At 35.4% G+C, this 18,620-nt stretch overlaps 1 protein-coding gene across 3 annotated transcripts in view; it reads left to right on the forward strand.

Annotated features, from left to right (window-relative positions):
• Positions 1-17,468, forward strand: part of LOC122751490 (sodium channel protein type 1 subunit alpha) — a 209,111-nt gene extending 191,643 nt beyond the window's left edge. For all 3 annotated transcript variants that reach the window (XM_043998558.1, XM_043998559.1, XM_043998560.1), the window contains exons 25-28: positions 5,110-5,247; positions 9,411-9,515; positions 12,019-12,289; positions 14,767-17,468. In XM_043998558.1, coding sequence (XP_043854493.1) covers positions 5,110-5,247; positions 9,411-9,515; positions 12,019-12,289; positions 14,767-15,932 — 1,680 coding nt within the window. In that variant the 3' untranslated portion in view covers positions 15,933-17,468. The remainder of the gene's footprint in view (positions 1-5,109; positions 5,248-9,410; positions 9,516-12,018; positions 12,290-14,766) is intronic.
• The last annotated feature ends 1,152 nt before the right edge of the window (positions 17,469-18,620 follow it).

Genomic DNA, 18,620 nt, shown 5'->3' on the forward strand with positions numbered 1-18,620 from the left:
TCCAAACCATACCCAGAGTATAATGACATATAAATAATAAACGAATGTAAATAGCTGATTATATTAGACATTGTTACATAATCTTCTTTTAGACATTATTACATAATCTTCTTTTAGCAATTAGACCACATCATCTTATACATGAATTCTCTAGTATAACAGTCGTTACATAGATAAACTATTGGTTAATTTGAATTAAAAACAAAGAGAAGGGGGCAGCTAGGTGGTGCAGTAGATAGAGCACCAGCCCTGGAATCAGGAGTACCTGAGTTCAAATCCGGACTCAGACACTTAACACTTACTAGCTGTGTGACCTTGGGCAAGTCACTTAACCCCAATTGCCTCTCTAAAAAAAACAAAAACAAACAAACAAACAAAAAAACCAAAGAGAAGAACCAAATCATTAGTATTAAAAATGAAAACAGTGAAGATACCACTAATGAAGATGAAATTAAAGTAATTATGAGGAGTTATTTTGCCCAATTATATGCCAATAAATTTAACAACTTAAGTGAAAATAGATTATTTACAAAAATATAAACTGCCTAGATTAGCAGAAGAGAGAATATAATATCTAAATAGACCTATTTTAGAAAAAGAAATTGAACAGGCCATAAATGAGCTTCCTGAGAAAAAAGCACCAGGATGACACAAATATATAAATATTAACTATTTTTTTCTCAGGCATATTCCTTGAAACCATTATCTTCACTTCCTCTCCTTTCAGTCACTTAACGTTTTGCAATCTGGCATCTGGCCTCTGGCCTCATTATTCTACTGAAACTGCTCTGTCCAAAGTTGCTGATGATATCTAATTGTTGACTCTGTCTTTTCTCAGTCCCAATCCTTTTCAACCTGCTATATTTGACACTGCTGGCTACCCTCTCCTGCATACTTTTTCTTCTCTAGGTTTCCATGACGCTACATTTTCCAAGTTGACCTCCTCCTTGTCTGACCACTTTTTTCAGTTTCATTGTTTGGTTCATCATCTATATCATGGTCCCTAAATCTGGGTGTTTACCACAGTATTCTGTCCTATGCCTTCTTCTCTTGTCCTGCTATAGCTGCTCTTGATCTTGATCATCTTCCATGGGGTTCTATGGAGACAATTCATATATACATATACATATACATACACATACTTATGTATATATACTTCTAGTTTATTTTAAGATTTAGTCCTACAACATCAGTTGATTATTTTACATTTCAACTGGATGTCCCAGGTGACTTAGACTCATTATCTTTGTCCCTAAGTCCTCACCTCTTTCAAACTTCCTTATTTCTATAGAAGACTTCACCAACCTTCTAGTATATCAGATTCCTAATTATAGCATTATCTTCAACTTTTCATCCTGATTTCACACATCCATTCAGTTGGCAAATCTTGCCATTTCTGCCTTTATGACATCTTTAACATCTGACACTATCTTTCCACTCACATAGCACCTTTCTTCAAGCCCTCATCATCTCTCACATAGATTATTACAACAGCTCCCTAATTTGTCTCTCTGTTTCAAGCCAATCCTTACTCAAGTCTATCCTCCATGATGCTGCCAAAATAATTTTCCTTAAACACATATCTGATCATGTGACACCTACTCAATCAACTCTAGTGGCTTCATAATGCACCTAGGATAAAATGGATAATGTACATAGTATAAAATATAGAGTATTCCAAAAATCTTGGTACCATATTAAGCTATTTAAGCTAAGACTTTCACAATACCCTGTATAAACTCCACTAACTGTTTTGCCTCTGACCACTACCTCCTTCAATCTGGCCTTCCTTCTATAAGCTCCATCCCTTTTCTTTTCCTCTTCTCCTCCTATTTCCCTATAGGGTAAGATACATTTCCATACCCAACTGAGTGTGTATGTTATTCCCTCTTTGAGCCAAATCCAAATCCCCCCTCCCTACTTTCCCTCTTCTATAATAGGTCTTTCCTGCCTCTTCATGTTGTCCCATTCTGCCTCCTCTTTTCCTCTTCTCCCAGTACAATCCTTTTTTCACTCCTTAATTTTCTTATATCATCACATCAAAGTTGATTTATACCCATACCCTCAGTCTATGTATACTCCTTTTAACTTCCCTAATAGAGATACAATTCTTAAAAGTTACAGGTATCATCTTCCTGTGTAGGAATGTAAACAGTTTAAACTTAGTGAATAACATTTTTTTCTTTCCTGTTTACCTTTTTATGCTTCTCTTGAGTCTATATTTGAAGACTGAATTTTCTGTTCAGCTCTGGTCTTTTCATCAACAAAGTTTGAAAGTCCCCTATTTTACTGACTGTCCATTTTTCTCCCTGAAAGATTATGCTCAATTTTGCTGGGTAGTTGATTCTTGGTTGCAATTCAAGCTCCTTTGCTTTCTGGAATGTCATATTCCAAACCCTTTGATCCTTTAATGTAGAAGCTGCTAAGTCCTGTGTAATCCTGACTATGGCTCATTGATATGTGAATTGTTTCTTAATGGCTGTTTACAATATTTCCTCCTTGACATGATAGTTCTGGAATTTAGGTATAATATTCTTGGAGTTTTCATTTTGGGATCTCTTTTAGAGGTGATCATTGGATTCTTTCAATTACTATTTTACCCTCTAGTTCTAAGATACCAGGGCAGTTTTCCTTGATAATTTTTTGAAAGATGTTATCCAGTATCTTTTTTTGATCATAGCTTTCAGGTAGTCCAATAATTCTTTTTTGTTGTTGTTGTTTTGTTTTGTTTTTGAGTGAGGCAATTGGGGTTAAGTGACTTGCCCAGGGTCACAAAGCTAATAAGTGTTAAGTGTCTGAGGATTTGAACTCAGGTCCTCCTGACTCCAGGGCCTGTGCTTTATCTACTGTGCCACCTAGCTGCCCCTAGTCCAATAATTCTTAAATTATCTCTCCCATATCTATTTTCCAGATCAGTTATTTTTCCAATGAGTTATTTTACATTTTCTTCTATTTTTTTTTCATTCTTTTGATTTTGTTTGATTCTTGATGTTTTAAGGAATTATTAGATTCCACTTGTTTAGTTCTGTGATGTTTAAAATCTAAATTGTGGTCACCTTAAATTAGAAGCTTTAGCACCAGTCTTTGGGCATTAAACATTTATTAAAGCATACAGGTATTAACATGGAGTTCAGAAGAAAAAAATAAGTCCTACCTAGCCTAGAGTTCCAGCCTGGTTGGGTTCTTCCTGAAGTCCTCCTCCACCAGCCTGCTTTAATCAGGAACTCTCCAGCAAGCTGATTGTGGAAGCTTTTTATAGGTCTGGAACAAAGGCAGTCCTTACACACTGATTCAAGCTGATTGGTTGGCATCATCAAATCAATTAGTTAACGGATAGCCAGGTGTGATTACAGTCCAGTTAACTTGAAGTAGGCTAATCAGCAGTCAATCACTCTCACTTGATTCAATCAGTCTACATTAATCTCCAGGTGGGTCTTTGAGTATCTGCAAAATCCCATTATTTCATCACAGTTCTAATTTTTAAGGAATTATTTTCTACAGTTAGCTTTTGTACCTCCTTTCCCATTTGTCCAATTATACTTTTTAAGAAGTTGTTTTCTTCAATTAATTTTTGTGCTTCCTTTTCCAAGCTGTTGACTTTTTTTGTGATTCTCTTGCATATTTTTCATTTCTTTTCCTAGTTTTTCTTCTACCTCTCTTATTTGATTTTTAAAATCCTTTTTGAGCTTTTCCAAGAGGCTTCACATGTAGGTATTTTGATAATGCTGTCCTCTTCTCAGTTTGTGTTTTGATCTTCCCTAATCAGCATAGTAGCTTTCTATGGTCAGGGCATTTTTTGTTGTTGTTGTTTTTTGCTCACTTTCCAGACTACTTCATGACTTTGTGAGAAAATAATTATTAATAATGAGTTTTAGTCCTTTCCCTCACCCCTCACTTCAGAAAGGTCAATTCTTATAAGGAAGCTTTAATCCTCTTCCAGGGAGCTAGTTGATGGGATTAAGCCACACCTAGATAATGAACTTTGCCTTGAGCACTTTGGGGGAAGAGTCTTTTTGCTCACTTCCCCGTGTCATCTGTAGAGCTCATTTTAATATGGACCACCCTTAAGTCACATCAATGAATGGAGTTGAATGATGCTAACCAATTAGCTTTGATCAGTGTGTCTTTATCAAAAGAAGATAAAAGCCAAGACCACAAGTTTGTTGCTATATTAGACTCATGTTCTTGACATGGACCTACTGTCTTTTAGTATTCACTCTCCTCTTAAACTAGATTAAGTACTATAGGGCCTCTGAACTCTGCTTGAGGCCATGTGCTTTCCAGGTATGGAGGCCTTATAGCTGACCTGCTGTTCCTCTGGTCTGCCGAGTTGGAATGATAGAGCCTCCACTGATGATCTGTCCCGTGGCTAAGAGCCTCCTGATGGCTTGTTCAGACATTGCCTATATATTATGCTGTGCTCCCCTTTTACCCAAATGAAATAGACCTTTTTGGCAGTCCTAAGTTATCTTGGCCTGGAAAACTATCAGCTTTTTTTGTTTTTGTACATCATGCTAAACATCTCAGAGTATCAAAACATACTATATACATCATGCCAAACATCTCAGCATATCTAAACATACTTTCTCTCTCTCTCTCTTTCTGTGTGTGTGTATACATCTATATATATACACACATAAATACACAAATATACACATACAAATACACATGCATATATGAATCTATATCTATTAGGATTAAGATTTTATATATATATATGCATATATATATATATATATTAGGATTAAGACCTAAACTTTGATTAGTTAAAACAAACAAAAAACTCAAAAGAAAATTCCTTAAAAAAATTAAGGTATTCTAAGAATAGTAAATAAGGAGAGTTGTCACAATATTATTGAAAGCAGATATTAGAAAGTAAGAACAAATTGCCTCTTTCTTTGAAATATCCCTTCAAGGTCATTTGTCCTTATTGAATCTCATTAGTATTAAAAGATCCATTGAAAATTTCTTTAGCAATTCAAAGATATCATTCTTTGAATAAATAAGAATAAATAAACAAATAATAACCAGGTCCATCCTCATTCTAAAAGGATCAATATTTCCAACATCAAAAGTTATTAACTTTTGTAAATTCTTTTTGTTTTGTAGGTGGAACTACAGCCCAAATATGAAGATAACCTTTACATGTATCTTTACTTTGTTATTTTCATCATCTTTGGGTCATTCTTCACCTTGAATCTGTTCATTGGTGTCATCATTGATAATTTCAATCAACAAAAAAAGAAGATAAGTATTCATAACATTGCCTAACACACTTGTTTTGGGGGTATGGGAGTGAGGGTGGAAATATTGTGTTGTGGGACTTCATTGGAGCAGAGAATGCCTGGTTTGGAAGATACTTCCACCAATACACATCAGCAACTCCTATGTAATTTATATTCTCAGTAAATTGCCTAGGTCACCAATAGGTTAGCCTATATAGCCAGTGTGTCAGAGGCTGGACTTAAACCTTGTCTTTCTTCAGGGGTCATTGACCATTTTTTGTATCATGGACCCTTTTGGCAATCTGATGAAGTCTTTGAACCCCTTCTCAGAAGAATGTTTTTAAATGTGGAAAATACATTGAATTACAAAGAAAACCAATTATATTGAAACATAGTTACCAAAAAAAAATTTTTTTAAGTTCACAGACTCCAGATTAATAACCTTTGTAACTAATCCAAAGTCATCCTTTTATCCACTACATCAGTGGTATCTGACTCAAATAGAAATGGATCCATTGATCTACATATTAATTTAGAAGACATAAATTACCATTATCTATATTGTATTTTTATTTCTTTTGTTAAACATATAACAATTACATTTTAATCTGGTTCCAATGGAGTTTTATGAGCAGTTTGATAGCTCTGTATTACATCATGCTATTTCTTCCTAATCTGTTAAAATAGAAAAATCAATATTAGTAGTTTTATCCCTAAAATGGGAATTACAGAACACCAGAGTTGGATAGAATCCCAGTGGTCACCTAATCTAATATACAGATTACAATGATAATGATCATAATCATAATAATAGCTATCATTTATATAATACTTTAAGGTTTGCAAAATGATTTATAAATTTTATCTCATTTTATTCTCACAATAACCATGGGTCATAGGTGTTGTTATTATCATATTTTATAGATGAGAAAGTTGAGACTTAAAGAGATTAAGTTGACATGGGTAGGGTTACATAGCTAGTCTGAGGCCAGATTTTACCTCAAGGCTTCCAGACTCTAGGCCCACCACTCTATGCATTATGCCACCTCCTTCCCTCATGACAGGGGGGAAAACGTATGCTAAAAACATCCATTCTGCTACCTAAAAAGTGGTGATCCAGTCTTTTAATAGATCTCCAGTGAGAAGGAATGTGCCACTTCCTGAGGTTATCCATACCTTTGGGGGGATTAATTTTGTAGAAATTCATAATTGTTAGAAAGTTTTTCCTAAAATCAAACCTAAATTTGCCTCTTTCTAACTTTTACCTATTTTTCCTAATTAGACCATCAGGGATCAAACAGAATTAGCCTAATCCCTCTTCCACGTGAGAGCCCTCATGAGTTTAATACCTTAAGGGGTGGTCCAATTCCTGCTTAATCTTCTTCAATTCTCTCAATATAGCTTTAAACACACACACACACACACACACACACACACACACACACACACACCTCTTTTTTTGGTGTTCTTAGCTTCCCATGTTAGCTTCAGCTTATTTAGAGCTCTAACAGTATAGAAACTATTCTTAAAATAGCAAGCCACACTTTTATATTTATTTTGTTACCTGCCCTTGCTTCCATATTTTACATGTCTTTTTAGATCAACATTGATTGGTGAGTTCTCTGTGCATCTAACTAAATATTTTCAGACAAGTCCTATTTTCTCTGCTGCTCAGAATTGTTTCCCTTTGAATTGTATATATTTGTATATGTATTTGTCTGTACCATTATCATGCAAACTCCTCAAAAGTAATTGTTTCATCCTTTGTATTTGTATCCCTAGTGCCTACAACAGTGTCTTGCATATAGTTGTCACTTAATGACTATTGATTAATAGAACTCTAACTGATTTATAGACTCCTAAATCTATACAAGCAGACCTCACCTCCCTCCTAAGCTCCAGTACTATGCCACCAACTAACTGCCTGATAGATATCTATCCATAGATGTACCATAGGCATCTCAAATTCAACATGTCCAAAATGGAACTAATTATCTTCTTCCCCAAAATTCACTCTTCTTATTTCTCTGTTTCTGTTAAGGTATCACCACCTTCCAGTAACTGGGATTCATGACCTCAGAACCATTAACCAATTATTAGCATTACCTACCCTAATGCAAAATTACTTTGCATTTACTTCTTTGGGGCCCAGAACTATGATTTCATTGATGTATAGAACTGGCAGGGAAGACACTTCCTTTATTAAAGCAGATTGGTAACTGCTCTGCAACTTAAAACTTTAGAAAGCTGTGAAAGGAACTAAGAGGTTAAGTACATTAGTTAGAGTTACACACCCAATAAATTTCAGTGCTGGTACTTGAACCCAGGTTTTTTGGACTCTTAAAACCAGCTCCCTATCTGCTACACCAAGCTAATTACTTCATATATAATTTGTATTTTATATTGGTGTTCAAATTGTCTCCTCAATGTAAATGAGAAGGTCCTTGAGATCAGGTGCTTTTTCATTTTTGTTGAATTGAATTCCCTTCAGTATTTCCACCCCAATAACTTATTCCTCCAAGTAAGTAAAAACCATATCCAGAAGATAATTTCTCCTTCACCTTTTGAAAGATGACACCGTTAAAGCAAATCAACAACTTATTAGTGTTCGGTTTTTGGCAGACAGAGTGAGTTCCAGGAGACAGCCAGATAACTGAAATCTTCCATTACTAATGGATGATACATCTATGCCAGGCTTGTAACTTCATTCCTCAAGTTTTCATACTAGTGCCACGGCAGAAAGTAGAAGAGCCATTTTTTCATTCTTCAAGCTCCCAAGAGTGTGCTCTCCATTTCCTTCATCAAAATCTTTTAGGCCAGAGGTGTCAAACACATGGCCTGCATGTAGCCTACAACCCTGTGGCCCAAACTAGACTGATATGATTTAGAATATTTTCAGATAAATTTAAAATACAGTAAAAGATAGAAAAAATGTTAAATTAGGGCAATATGTTACCTGAAGAAATTCTTCTGTATGGATTAGGGATCTCTGTTTCTATTTATTTAGTACCATCCTCTAGGCCATGTGCCTTTGTGGAATTTTGATTCTGTGCTCAAGAGGTTAGAGGTCAACTCATTCTTGCATATTACCTATATTTTGTGCATTTGAGTAGAAAAATGTGAGACCCTGGGTTTTATTATTCATCTAGATTTGGTCTCCTATGGACTTCTGGGATCTCCAAATCTTTTCTTCCTACACTGTAGTTATTCCCTATGGAGTTGAGCTTAAGGGTGTATTTGGGAGTTTCCTCTTTCCCTTCCTTTTTCTCTTTAATACCCTTTCAATTAGATTTGTAAAATGTCACAAAAATGCATCCATGTGTTTGATGTTTTCCACCCTTGTCTTGAAGTGTATCATTTACATAGTTTACGTCACAATCCAGAAATATAAATCCCATCCTCAGATGCCATCTTCTTAACCATTCACTTCCCAAATCTGATTTTCTCTCCTGTATCCCTTGAAGTCATTCGATGGACAACAATGATGAAGTCACCATCTCTTCTGTATACTCTTTAGCTTCTTGCCCAATCAATCAATAAATAATTCTTAAGCACCTACTAAGTAAGACTTTGCCATCTTTGTCAGGACTTTCTAGATTCCTTTTGGCAGTATCACCTATATCTCACTTGGACCTGGGAATCAGCAGGCAAGACAAATCTTAATAGGATTTCTATCATGTCTTGGACATCTGCCCCAAGTAGACAACAGATGTCCCTATTATTGTTACCTTCCACATGAAGTCACCAACTGCTACAACTCTTTTGCTTGCTCTCTTAGCTTATGGTGCTGGTGGATCGATTTTAGTTTGCCCTGAAGACAAATATATGCTTCCTCTTAGCAATCAACTCCCTTCTCTTCAATATTAATTTGGGAATTGTTGCTGCTGTTGTTGTTGGTTTTAGTACCAGGTGTTTAGTGATTCTTCTCTCTCTCTTCTGTGTGGCATTCATTCATTCTTCTATACAGAACTATACAGGGACTATACAGACCCAGTCTAACATACTAGTCAGGGAAAATATTAATACATGAAACTTTTCAACTTCAAGGGAAAAACCTATATCTACTTTTAAAACTTCTACTTCTATTTCCTTTTTCATAGTTGTCCTATTGTAAATCTGTAAGTCTCAAGGATTAAACTCTGAATAGAGACACAATATTAACCAATTTTTATTTCATTCCTATACTTTGGAGGCCAAGACATCTTCATGACAGAGGAACAGAAGAAATACTACAATGCAATGAAAAAATTGGGGTCCAAGAAACCACAAAAGCCAATACCACGGCCAGGGGTAAGCCATGCTATGACGGGTGCAAATAGAAATCAACTAAAAAAAAAGTTTTTTTCATAACATTGTAAACACAAGTGTTACTTAAACTTGAATATTTCAAGAAGACAAGATTTCATTGGTATGGCCACTTTGTCCCAGCAATTCAGATAACAAACCCTCTAGACCTCAATGAACTATCTTCAGGAAGTAACTGGCTGAAAAATGCATCACCGGCAGCCAAAATGGTGCTGAGGCCCTGAAATTAATCTAGTTGGTACTATGGAAACAGACCTACAGTTGTCCTTCCCTACTCTTCTGAGGTTGTTAGGTCCTAACAGAGCTTGAATTCTCTTGGCATGTTCCTTGAGACTCCAAGCTTACTTCCATATCACAGTAAGGCATCTGAATAGAGCTTGGGTGGAAAGTTACCATCAGATAATTCCAACATCAGATAATTTCCCCAAATCAATAATTACTGGGGGCTTGCTGTGTGGTGAATATTATTTGATACTTTGGGAAAATATAAAGAAAAAAAGAAAATGTTCTGCTCTCAAGGAGTCTATAATCTAGCTAGTCATTTAAAATCCATTCTAATTGTTATGTTAGACACAAAGGTGCTGCTGCTGCTGCTGGCTCAGTAAACACAACTTACAATTCACACATATATCTCATTATACATGCTTTGACAATTAGTTCAGTAAAACATTTCTTTTTTTTTCTTTTTTTTTTCTTTTTCTTTTTTTGGTGAGGCAATTGGGGTTAAGTGACTTGCCCAGGGTCACAAAGCTAGTAAGTATTAAGTGTCTGAGGCCGGATTTGAACTCAGGTACTCCTGAATCCAGGGCCGGTGCTTTACCACTGCGCCATCTAGCTGCCCCAGTAAAACATTTCTAATAATACCTAACAAGGCTCAGGATGAATGCTTGCCCAGGGTCATACAACTTGAGAGAAGGAATTCAAATTTACATCTTCCTGACCCCAAGTCCTGAATAATAGCCATTGTGCCACCAAGTTTCCTTAATATAATATATTCCTAATATTTTAAAGTCACTGCTCACAACAACCTTGCAAGATAATTAATGAAAACATTATTCCAATTTTATAAATTAGCCTGATGTTAAAAGAGATTAAGTGACTTGACTAACTAGAACCAAGATTTAAACTTAGGTCTTTTGACCCCAAGTCAGGTGTCTTTCCTTTGCACTTCTTCCATAGAAACTTATAGTGATTATATAGAAGACTTTAGAAATTATTAGTAAGGCAATGTAGTATGCCCTAAAGAGCATTAGATTTGAAATCAGAATACTAGGTTTCAGGTCCTGGCTCTTTCATTTACTGTATTACTTTCTCCAAGTCACATAATTACTCTATCTAGTTTCCTTGTCTGTAAAACTAAGAAGATCATACTTGTACTATTTACCCTATAGTAATACATGAGTGCTATTGGTGGTGGATAAATGTCCAGCAACCACAGCTAAGAATTTGCGTTCATATGACACATTGTATATGTCATGATGCAATGCCTGGCTCATAGCAAGAACTTAATAAATACTTATTGATTGATCAGTACAGGGTTGCTATGATAAGAACATTTTGTATACTATACATTTTTGAAATTTTCCCGCTAAGGGTACTTCCTCTATTAACACAGTTAATAACAATTTGAACCTTAGAAGATGGTGCTCAAAGAGTTGCTATGATAAGTCTCTCTGATCTTAGCTAGACTGTTCCCTGGACATACAGGTTGTCATTAGGCTCATACCAGATGTCTTTCCAGCTTGAGAGGATGTGCCAAATCTTGCACAAAAGTTATCCCTTTAAAAATCTCAGATCATCCCCCATGATTTCTCACAGTAGGATTTCAGTAGAGGGCAGACAAACAAAGCATGACTTAAGTGTGAGCTTTCATTAGTTACTGCTATTAATAGGTAAATGATAACTCCCCAGTTTCTGTGAAGAACTGGGTAACCTGCTCTCTAGGAGTAAATTTGCCATCCATAAAACATAAAAATACATCTAGTACATCAGGGTAGCCAAGCACCTTGAAAGTTGATAATCAAGAAAATCATTCACTTTGTATTAGAGAGATGGGAACTCCTTAAAAATAAGAACTTAAGTTATTCCAAACAACAATAAATGAGGCAACATGGTACCAGGGAAGAATGCTTGACTTGGATACAAAAAACCTAGGTACAAAAAACCTGGATCCTGAAACATCATATTTAGAAATTCATTTTCTGATATGTAATTTGGAATATACCTGTAGCACCCAATTGTTGTGAAGAAAGTACTTTATCGTTCTTCCACTGGTACATATATGTCTGCTATTATTATTATTGTCATTATTTTTTTATTATGATAGAGCCAGAAATAAAATGCAATTTTCTGAGAGCTAACAAAATGCTCTACTACATCATTTTGCCTCAAATTTCATGATTCTTGGGGCCAGTTGTAAATAATATATTGCTTCAGTATAAATATACACATGCAAGGCATGATTACTAAAGTTATTTCTCCTCTTCAGAACAAATTCCAGGGAATGGTCTTTGATTTTGTAACCAGACAAGTCTTTGATATCAGCATTATGATTCTCATCTGCCTCAATATGGTCACCATGATGGTGGAGACTGATGATCAGAGTGAAGAAATGACTAGTATTCTGTCCCGAATTAACCTGGTGTTCATTGTCCTCTTCACTGGAGAATGTGTGTTGAAAATGATCTCCCTTCGCCATTACTACTTCACCATAGGATGGAATATTTTTGATTTTGTGGTGGTCATTCTCTCCATTGTAGGTAAGAAGTAGTTAGTTTCAACTTATTTTAGCCTTTCATAGTGTAGAGAGATAATCATATAGGTGATGACAACAATTCAATTAATTTTTAAAAAATAAAAGAAAAGTAATTCCAACTATATATAATAGATTCTCTTTAACTAGAAGGGTACTCTGTCATCCAGATAAAAAACATCAATAGTTCTTTCCAAATAAACAAACCAGAGCAGTTCATTTTATACATTCAGGACTATCTTATGGAAAAAAATTCATTAGTCTATCAAGTTAGGCATTCTATACCAGGTATTCAGAGATCGATATAGAATAATTAAATTATAGTTATACTTATGGTTACAAAAATGGCTCTTATTTTTGTAGTCTATAAACATTTTACCTTACTGCAAAATTTCAAATGTATTTTCTATCAAAATCAATTTTATTTCTAGAAGGTCAAATATCACAATTATTCTAAGAGTAGAATAAAACACATGACTTTAAGATTGCATTACAATATTGTTTCTAGGGTCCTTGCTAGAAACTAGCACAGGATCTAGACAGACGGGTAAACTGCAGTTATTTACCCAAGAGTCCAACACACCCCATCAGTATATGATGGCTTTGTATGTCAGTTTCAAAGATGATTTGCCTCTATTTCCTCCTCTGGAGCTGTGTGAGTCAGAGAGGGCAATAGTTTCCTACAAAGCAAACATTCACTTAGAGGACACTAAGCTGGAGAAGACAGATATTCAACAACAACAACAACAACAAAAACTATTTGAAGTCCTTCTGTTGGTCCTTCAACTAAAAAAACAAATTTAGAATGTTATACTGCAAATTTATCTTGAAATTTTTTGCTTGCTAAATGTTGTGATTGGACAAAATTCCATTAATTTTAAATCATGCTATAATTCTCTTTTCCTCTATCAAGAAAAAATATCTAAAAGGCTTGAAAAACCTCAGAGATCATGAAAAGGCCCAAAATTAATCATAACCAGCATGACTCCAAATAATGTTCACAAATTTACAGGCATAGAAATCTCCTCATTCCCCTCTGATTACAATGTGATTCAAAACTTTCTGAAACTTTCCCTTTGTCTGGATTCTGATTAAAGTCTTATCAACTTGTACAACACTCTACTTACCCTCACTACTTTTTTCAACCCCTATCTATATATCCCCTTATCATAGCTCAAAGCTAGCCTCAGAACTAGTCTCCTTCCTGCCACTGAATCTGTCCTTTGCAAATTAGTACCATACCAACTCAACTGAAACTTTCAACATTTTTCCCTAATCTACATTGATACTCCTATGACTAAAAACTTTAGAGAATATTTCAAATATTCTTCCTTCTCTTTCAAGCCAAATCCTGCCTTATTTTTTGAGGCTCAGCTTTGCTTAAAACCCCTCCTGTAATACAATCCCAGCCTATAAGGATGCTTACATGCTTTGAATTCTTACAGAATTTGTTCATATAGTTCAACAGTTCTCAAATTATAGTCTCAGAACTCTGTGAAAATTATTGAAGACCTCCCTAAAATCTTTTTTATGAGTGTTATATCTATAAATATTTACCATATTAGAAACCAATAGTTCTTAATCAAGAAAAATTTATGAAAATAGTTTTAACCTGGTAGATCCACCGAGTATTGGGGACCCCTAGAGGTCTCACATTTTTAGAACCATTAATAGTCTATACTATAGCATATTTCATATAGAGCCTTCACATAAAATCATTATGTACTTTTAAAATGTTTAGACTTTTGTTAACTAAGACTGTAGGGATGACAGAAACAATCTGAAAGTTACAATTAAAGTTGAACTTTTTCTCACAACTGATGTAAATTGTGATTCTGCTGGTCAGACAATATAGTTGACCTCTTCATCTATAATAGTAATTTTTCCTTTGTCTGAGGATCACACATAAGACCAAATTGTAAGCAGGTCTAGAGTATGTTTATCATAAAGTATAATAGTCAACAACTTGTTAAACTTTTGAAGTACACAGGAAAATTCTGTGTATTGCATTGAATTATATTTGTTAGTAGTATGGTAAATTCCTTGAGAATTGAAACTAGGACTACTACTTTTGTCAGCTCTTCACTTAGCACATAGTTTGCATAACAAATGCTTGTCCTCCTTTTCCATGGACTATGCCTTCAGAGGGCATTTAATCAATCAATTAATAAAATGAGGGGATTGAACTTGATGACTTCTAAAATTTTTCCTATATCTAATTCAAGTCAACTTAATGAACAAATATAAATATCTTCGATGTGCAAAACACTGATAGACATTCTAAAATTCTGAGTCAGTCAACCTAATAAATGCTAAATAAATGAATGATTATTAAAATGCATTCACTTGTTAAAATTAAACTGAATTTGAAGTTGTATATTGAATATTGGCAACCAGATTAATTGGTTGATATTTTGTATCCTTAACAGAAATAAAAAAAGAATTCTTATATTAATTTTTTCCTTCACTTTTAATTTTTAACAGGTATGTTTCTAGCAGAGCTGATAGAAAAGTATTTCGTGTCCCCTACCCTGTTCCGTGTAATCCGTCTTGCCAGGATTGGACGAATCCTTCGTCTTATCAAAGGAGCAAAGGGGATCCGAACACTGCTCTTTGCTTTGATGATGTCCCTCCCTGCTCTGTTTAACATCGGGCTCCTGCTCTTCCTGGTCATGTTTATCTATGCCATCTTTGGAATGTCCAACTTTGCCTATGTCAAGAGGGAAGTCGGAATTGATGACATGTTCAACTTTGAGACCTTTGGCAATAGCATGATCTGCCTCTTCCAAATTACCACATCTGCTGGTTGGGATGGTTTGCTTGCACCCATTCTTAACAGTGGACCACCAGATTGTGACCCTCAAAAAGTTCACCCTGGAAGCTCAGTCAAAGGAGATTGTGGTAACCCCTCAGTTGGGATTTTCTTTTTTGTCAGTTATATCATTATCTCATTTCTAGTGGTTGTAAACATGTACATTGCTGTTATCCTAGAAAACTTCAGTGTTGCTACTGAAGAGAGTGCTGAGCCACTGAGTGAGGATGATTTTGAGATGTTCTATGAAGTTTGGGAGAAGTTTGATCCTGATGCCACTCAATTCATGGAATTTGAAAAACTTTCCCAGTTTGCAGCTGCACTGGATCCACCTCTCAATTTGCCACAACCAAACAAAATTCAACTTATTGCCATGGATCTGCCCATGGTGAGTGGGGACCGAATTCACTGCCTTGACATCCTATTTGCTTTCACAAAGCGTGTTTTGGGAGAGAGTGGAGAGATGGACGCTCTCCGAATACAGATGGAAGAGAGGTTCATGGCATCTAATCCTTCCAAAGCCTCCTATGAACCAATTACCACAACACTGAAACGAAAACAAGAGGAAGTATCTGCTGTTATCATTCAACGTGCTTACAGACGTCACCTTTTAAAGCGAACGGTAAAACAAGCCTCATTTACTTATAACAAAAATAAACTTAAAGGTGGGGCAAACCTTCTGGTGAAAGATGACATTCTTATTGAAAACTCTATCACAGAAAAAACAGATCTGACCATGTCCACAGCGGCTTGCCCACCTTCCTACGACCGAGTAACAAAGCCAATCCTGGAGAAACATGAGAGAGAAGACAAAGATGACAAGGCCAAGGGAAAGTAAACAAAAGCAAATAAAAACGTGTGACAAATTGTTTACAGCCTAGGAAGGTGATGTATTTTTGTCAACAGGACTCCATTAGGAGGTCTATGCCAAACTGACTGTTTTTACAAAAACATACTCTAAGGTCAGTGCCTATAATAAGACAGTGACCCCTCGTCAGCAAACTGTGACTCTACATAAAGGGGAGACCACCTTGACAAGAGGTTACTGTTCTCACTACCAGCTGACACTGCTGAAGAGAAGAGACAAATGGCTACTCAGATTGTAGGGACAAGTTTAAAAGGGGGTACAAACCTAAAATTTTGGGGAGGAGGGGTAACATAAAATACTTTAGTATAGTAATTGTATTCACTGTTTGCATCTCAACTGCCACATTTGTCATATTTTTACAAAATCTGTTAGTGGATTCATCTTTTTTTTAATTCATATGTTGTTTATTATATGTGACTGTTATATGTGACTATTTTTGTAAATGGGGTTTATGTTGGGAAATGGGGTTAAGAACTACTTTACAGGTATGACCTCTGAGGGTTCTACCCTATGGGTCCTCCAATATATACAAAGAAATGGTTTGCATGAAGGCATGCTGCACTTAGAGATCATGCATGAGAAAAAGTCACAAGGAAACCAATGGATTTTTCCAATTACTTCAGTGTTTCTGGGAGGGGAGTTGGGTAATAAATTGGAGGTGCTTATCTGATTGTGTTTGATCAAAGCCAGATAAGTCTTTTTATACCCAGAAAGCCTCCCCCAGCCCCACCCAAGAACAAAATAAGTGGATTGTTTTAAGGCAGGTCATTATATCTCAGTAGGTGCAAACTTCATACAAATGTTTGGAGTCACAAATGTTATGTTTTTCCTTATTATGTAAAACAGAACACTGAATAACTTAATGAGGCCGCCCCTGGGAAACAGAATTGACCAAAAGAACCCTTTATAAAGTTCTGCTTAATCCTGTACTTTGTTTAGCCATCTTCAGCTCTCAACAAGGTTGACATGTCTGTGTTAACAAAATGCCCTGTGTTATGTAAATAGACATTTTACTCTGTGGTGCATGTTTGAGCAAACAAATAATGACCAGAGCACAGTATTTATTGCATCAAATATGTACCACAAGAAATGTAGAGTGCAAGCTTTCAACAGGTAATATAATGTATTCTGTACCATTAGAGGTAGTTTGGATGCTGTCAATGCATGTTTATATTGCCTATGCTGCTGTATCCTGCTCTTTCCACTGTTGAGAATCTCTTATATGGGAAACCATATATCAGTGGTAAAGTCATGGAACTTGTTCCACAGAGCTCATTCCTTTAAGTCATTAAGCAATAGTTTGCAGCACTTTAAGAGCTTTGGGGTTTGTATTTTTAAATTTTAAGTAAATAACTTATGGTGTATAGCCGGACTGTACAGACATTATACAAACTGCTTAACCTGTTAAAATGTGTTTAGAATTTTATAACCAAATATAAATACTGTAAAAAAACATTTTATTTTATTTTTCAGCATTATGTACATAAAACAAGAAATGAAAATTAACTTCAGGTTGATGTCACAGTCACTTTTCTTACTTTCTGTCCATAGCACTTTCTCATGAAAGAAATTTGCTCAATGGGTAATGAAAAAGAATGGGTAGTTGTAGATTTCTGCTTTTTCAAATTATATTTGCCAATGTTAAATGATTTAAATTTAAAAAGAAAACAATGGGTTCACAAGTTGCTTCCAAGTTATATTTTAAGATTACAAAAAGGTGTGCATTTTTGTTGAAAATTTCTGGTACTGCCTGCATCAACCATTTAAAGGTGGTCATTCCCTTTGGTTCTAATCTTTAACCTTCCATTCTTTCTATTCCTTTGGAGTCATGCAGCACTAGAACTGTCTGAAATATAATATGGGTTCCACCATATTTTCTTTTTCACAAGAATCAAATAGTGAACTTGTATGATCAGTCACATCAGAATATTTTGTATTTCTTACACAAATTGTAGACTCCTTCCCCCACTTAAAACTAACTACTTAAGTAAACTGTATTCGTGAACTGCATGCAGGAAAATGCTACTATTACCCTAAATGATGCTAAGCAACATTACAAATGCGCCAAAATAATAAAGATTACTTTTTTATTGTATGTTTAGCTAACCTCTTTTTATCACTTTAAGGAATGTCACTTTATAATTACCATAGGCACTTTATAATCATTAATAAAGCATAGCAGTATTCACCTCAGAGGAAGGAAAGAGGCAGAACAAGCTTTTATAGCACAACCAGACTTGGCCGGACACACACACACACACACACACACACACACACACACTCATTGTGCTGTAGGATTACACTGTCAGCATGTAGATAGGCAATGAAGTGGCGCAATGGATATGAATAGAGTGCTCTATTTGGAGTCAGGAAAAACTAAGTTTGATTTCTGCCTCATTTTTTAGCTATGTGACCTTCAGCAAGTCTTAAATTCTCTCTAATTCACTTTCCTTATCTGTAAAAATGGGATAATAATAATAGTACCTACCTCACAGGGTTGTTGTGAGGGTTAAAGGAGGTAATACATGTAAAGTGCTTTGTAAACCTTGAAGTGCTCTACAATTAGTAATTAATATGATTAGTCAGCTGGGTAGGAGAAATGAGAATCATGACCTGAGCATGTCAGAAGAAAGACTTAGGAGTATATAGCATCTTCCT

This window comes from Dromiciops gliroides, chromosome 3 (assembly GCF_019393635.1).
Source record: "Dromiciops gliroides isolate mDroGli1 chromosome 3, mDroGli1.pri, whole genome shotgun sequence".
Lineage (NCBI taxonomy): Eukaryota > Metazoa > Chordata > Mammalia > Microbiotheria > Microbiotheriidae > Dromiciops > Dromiciops gliroides.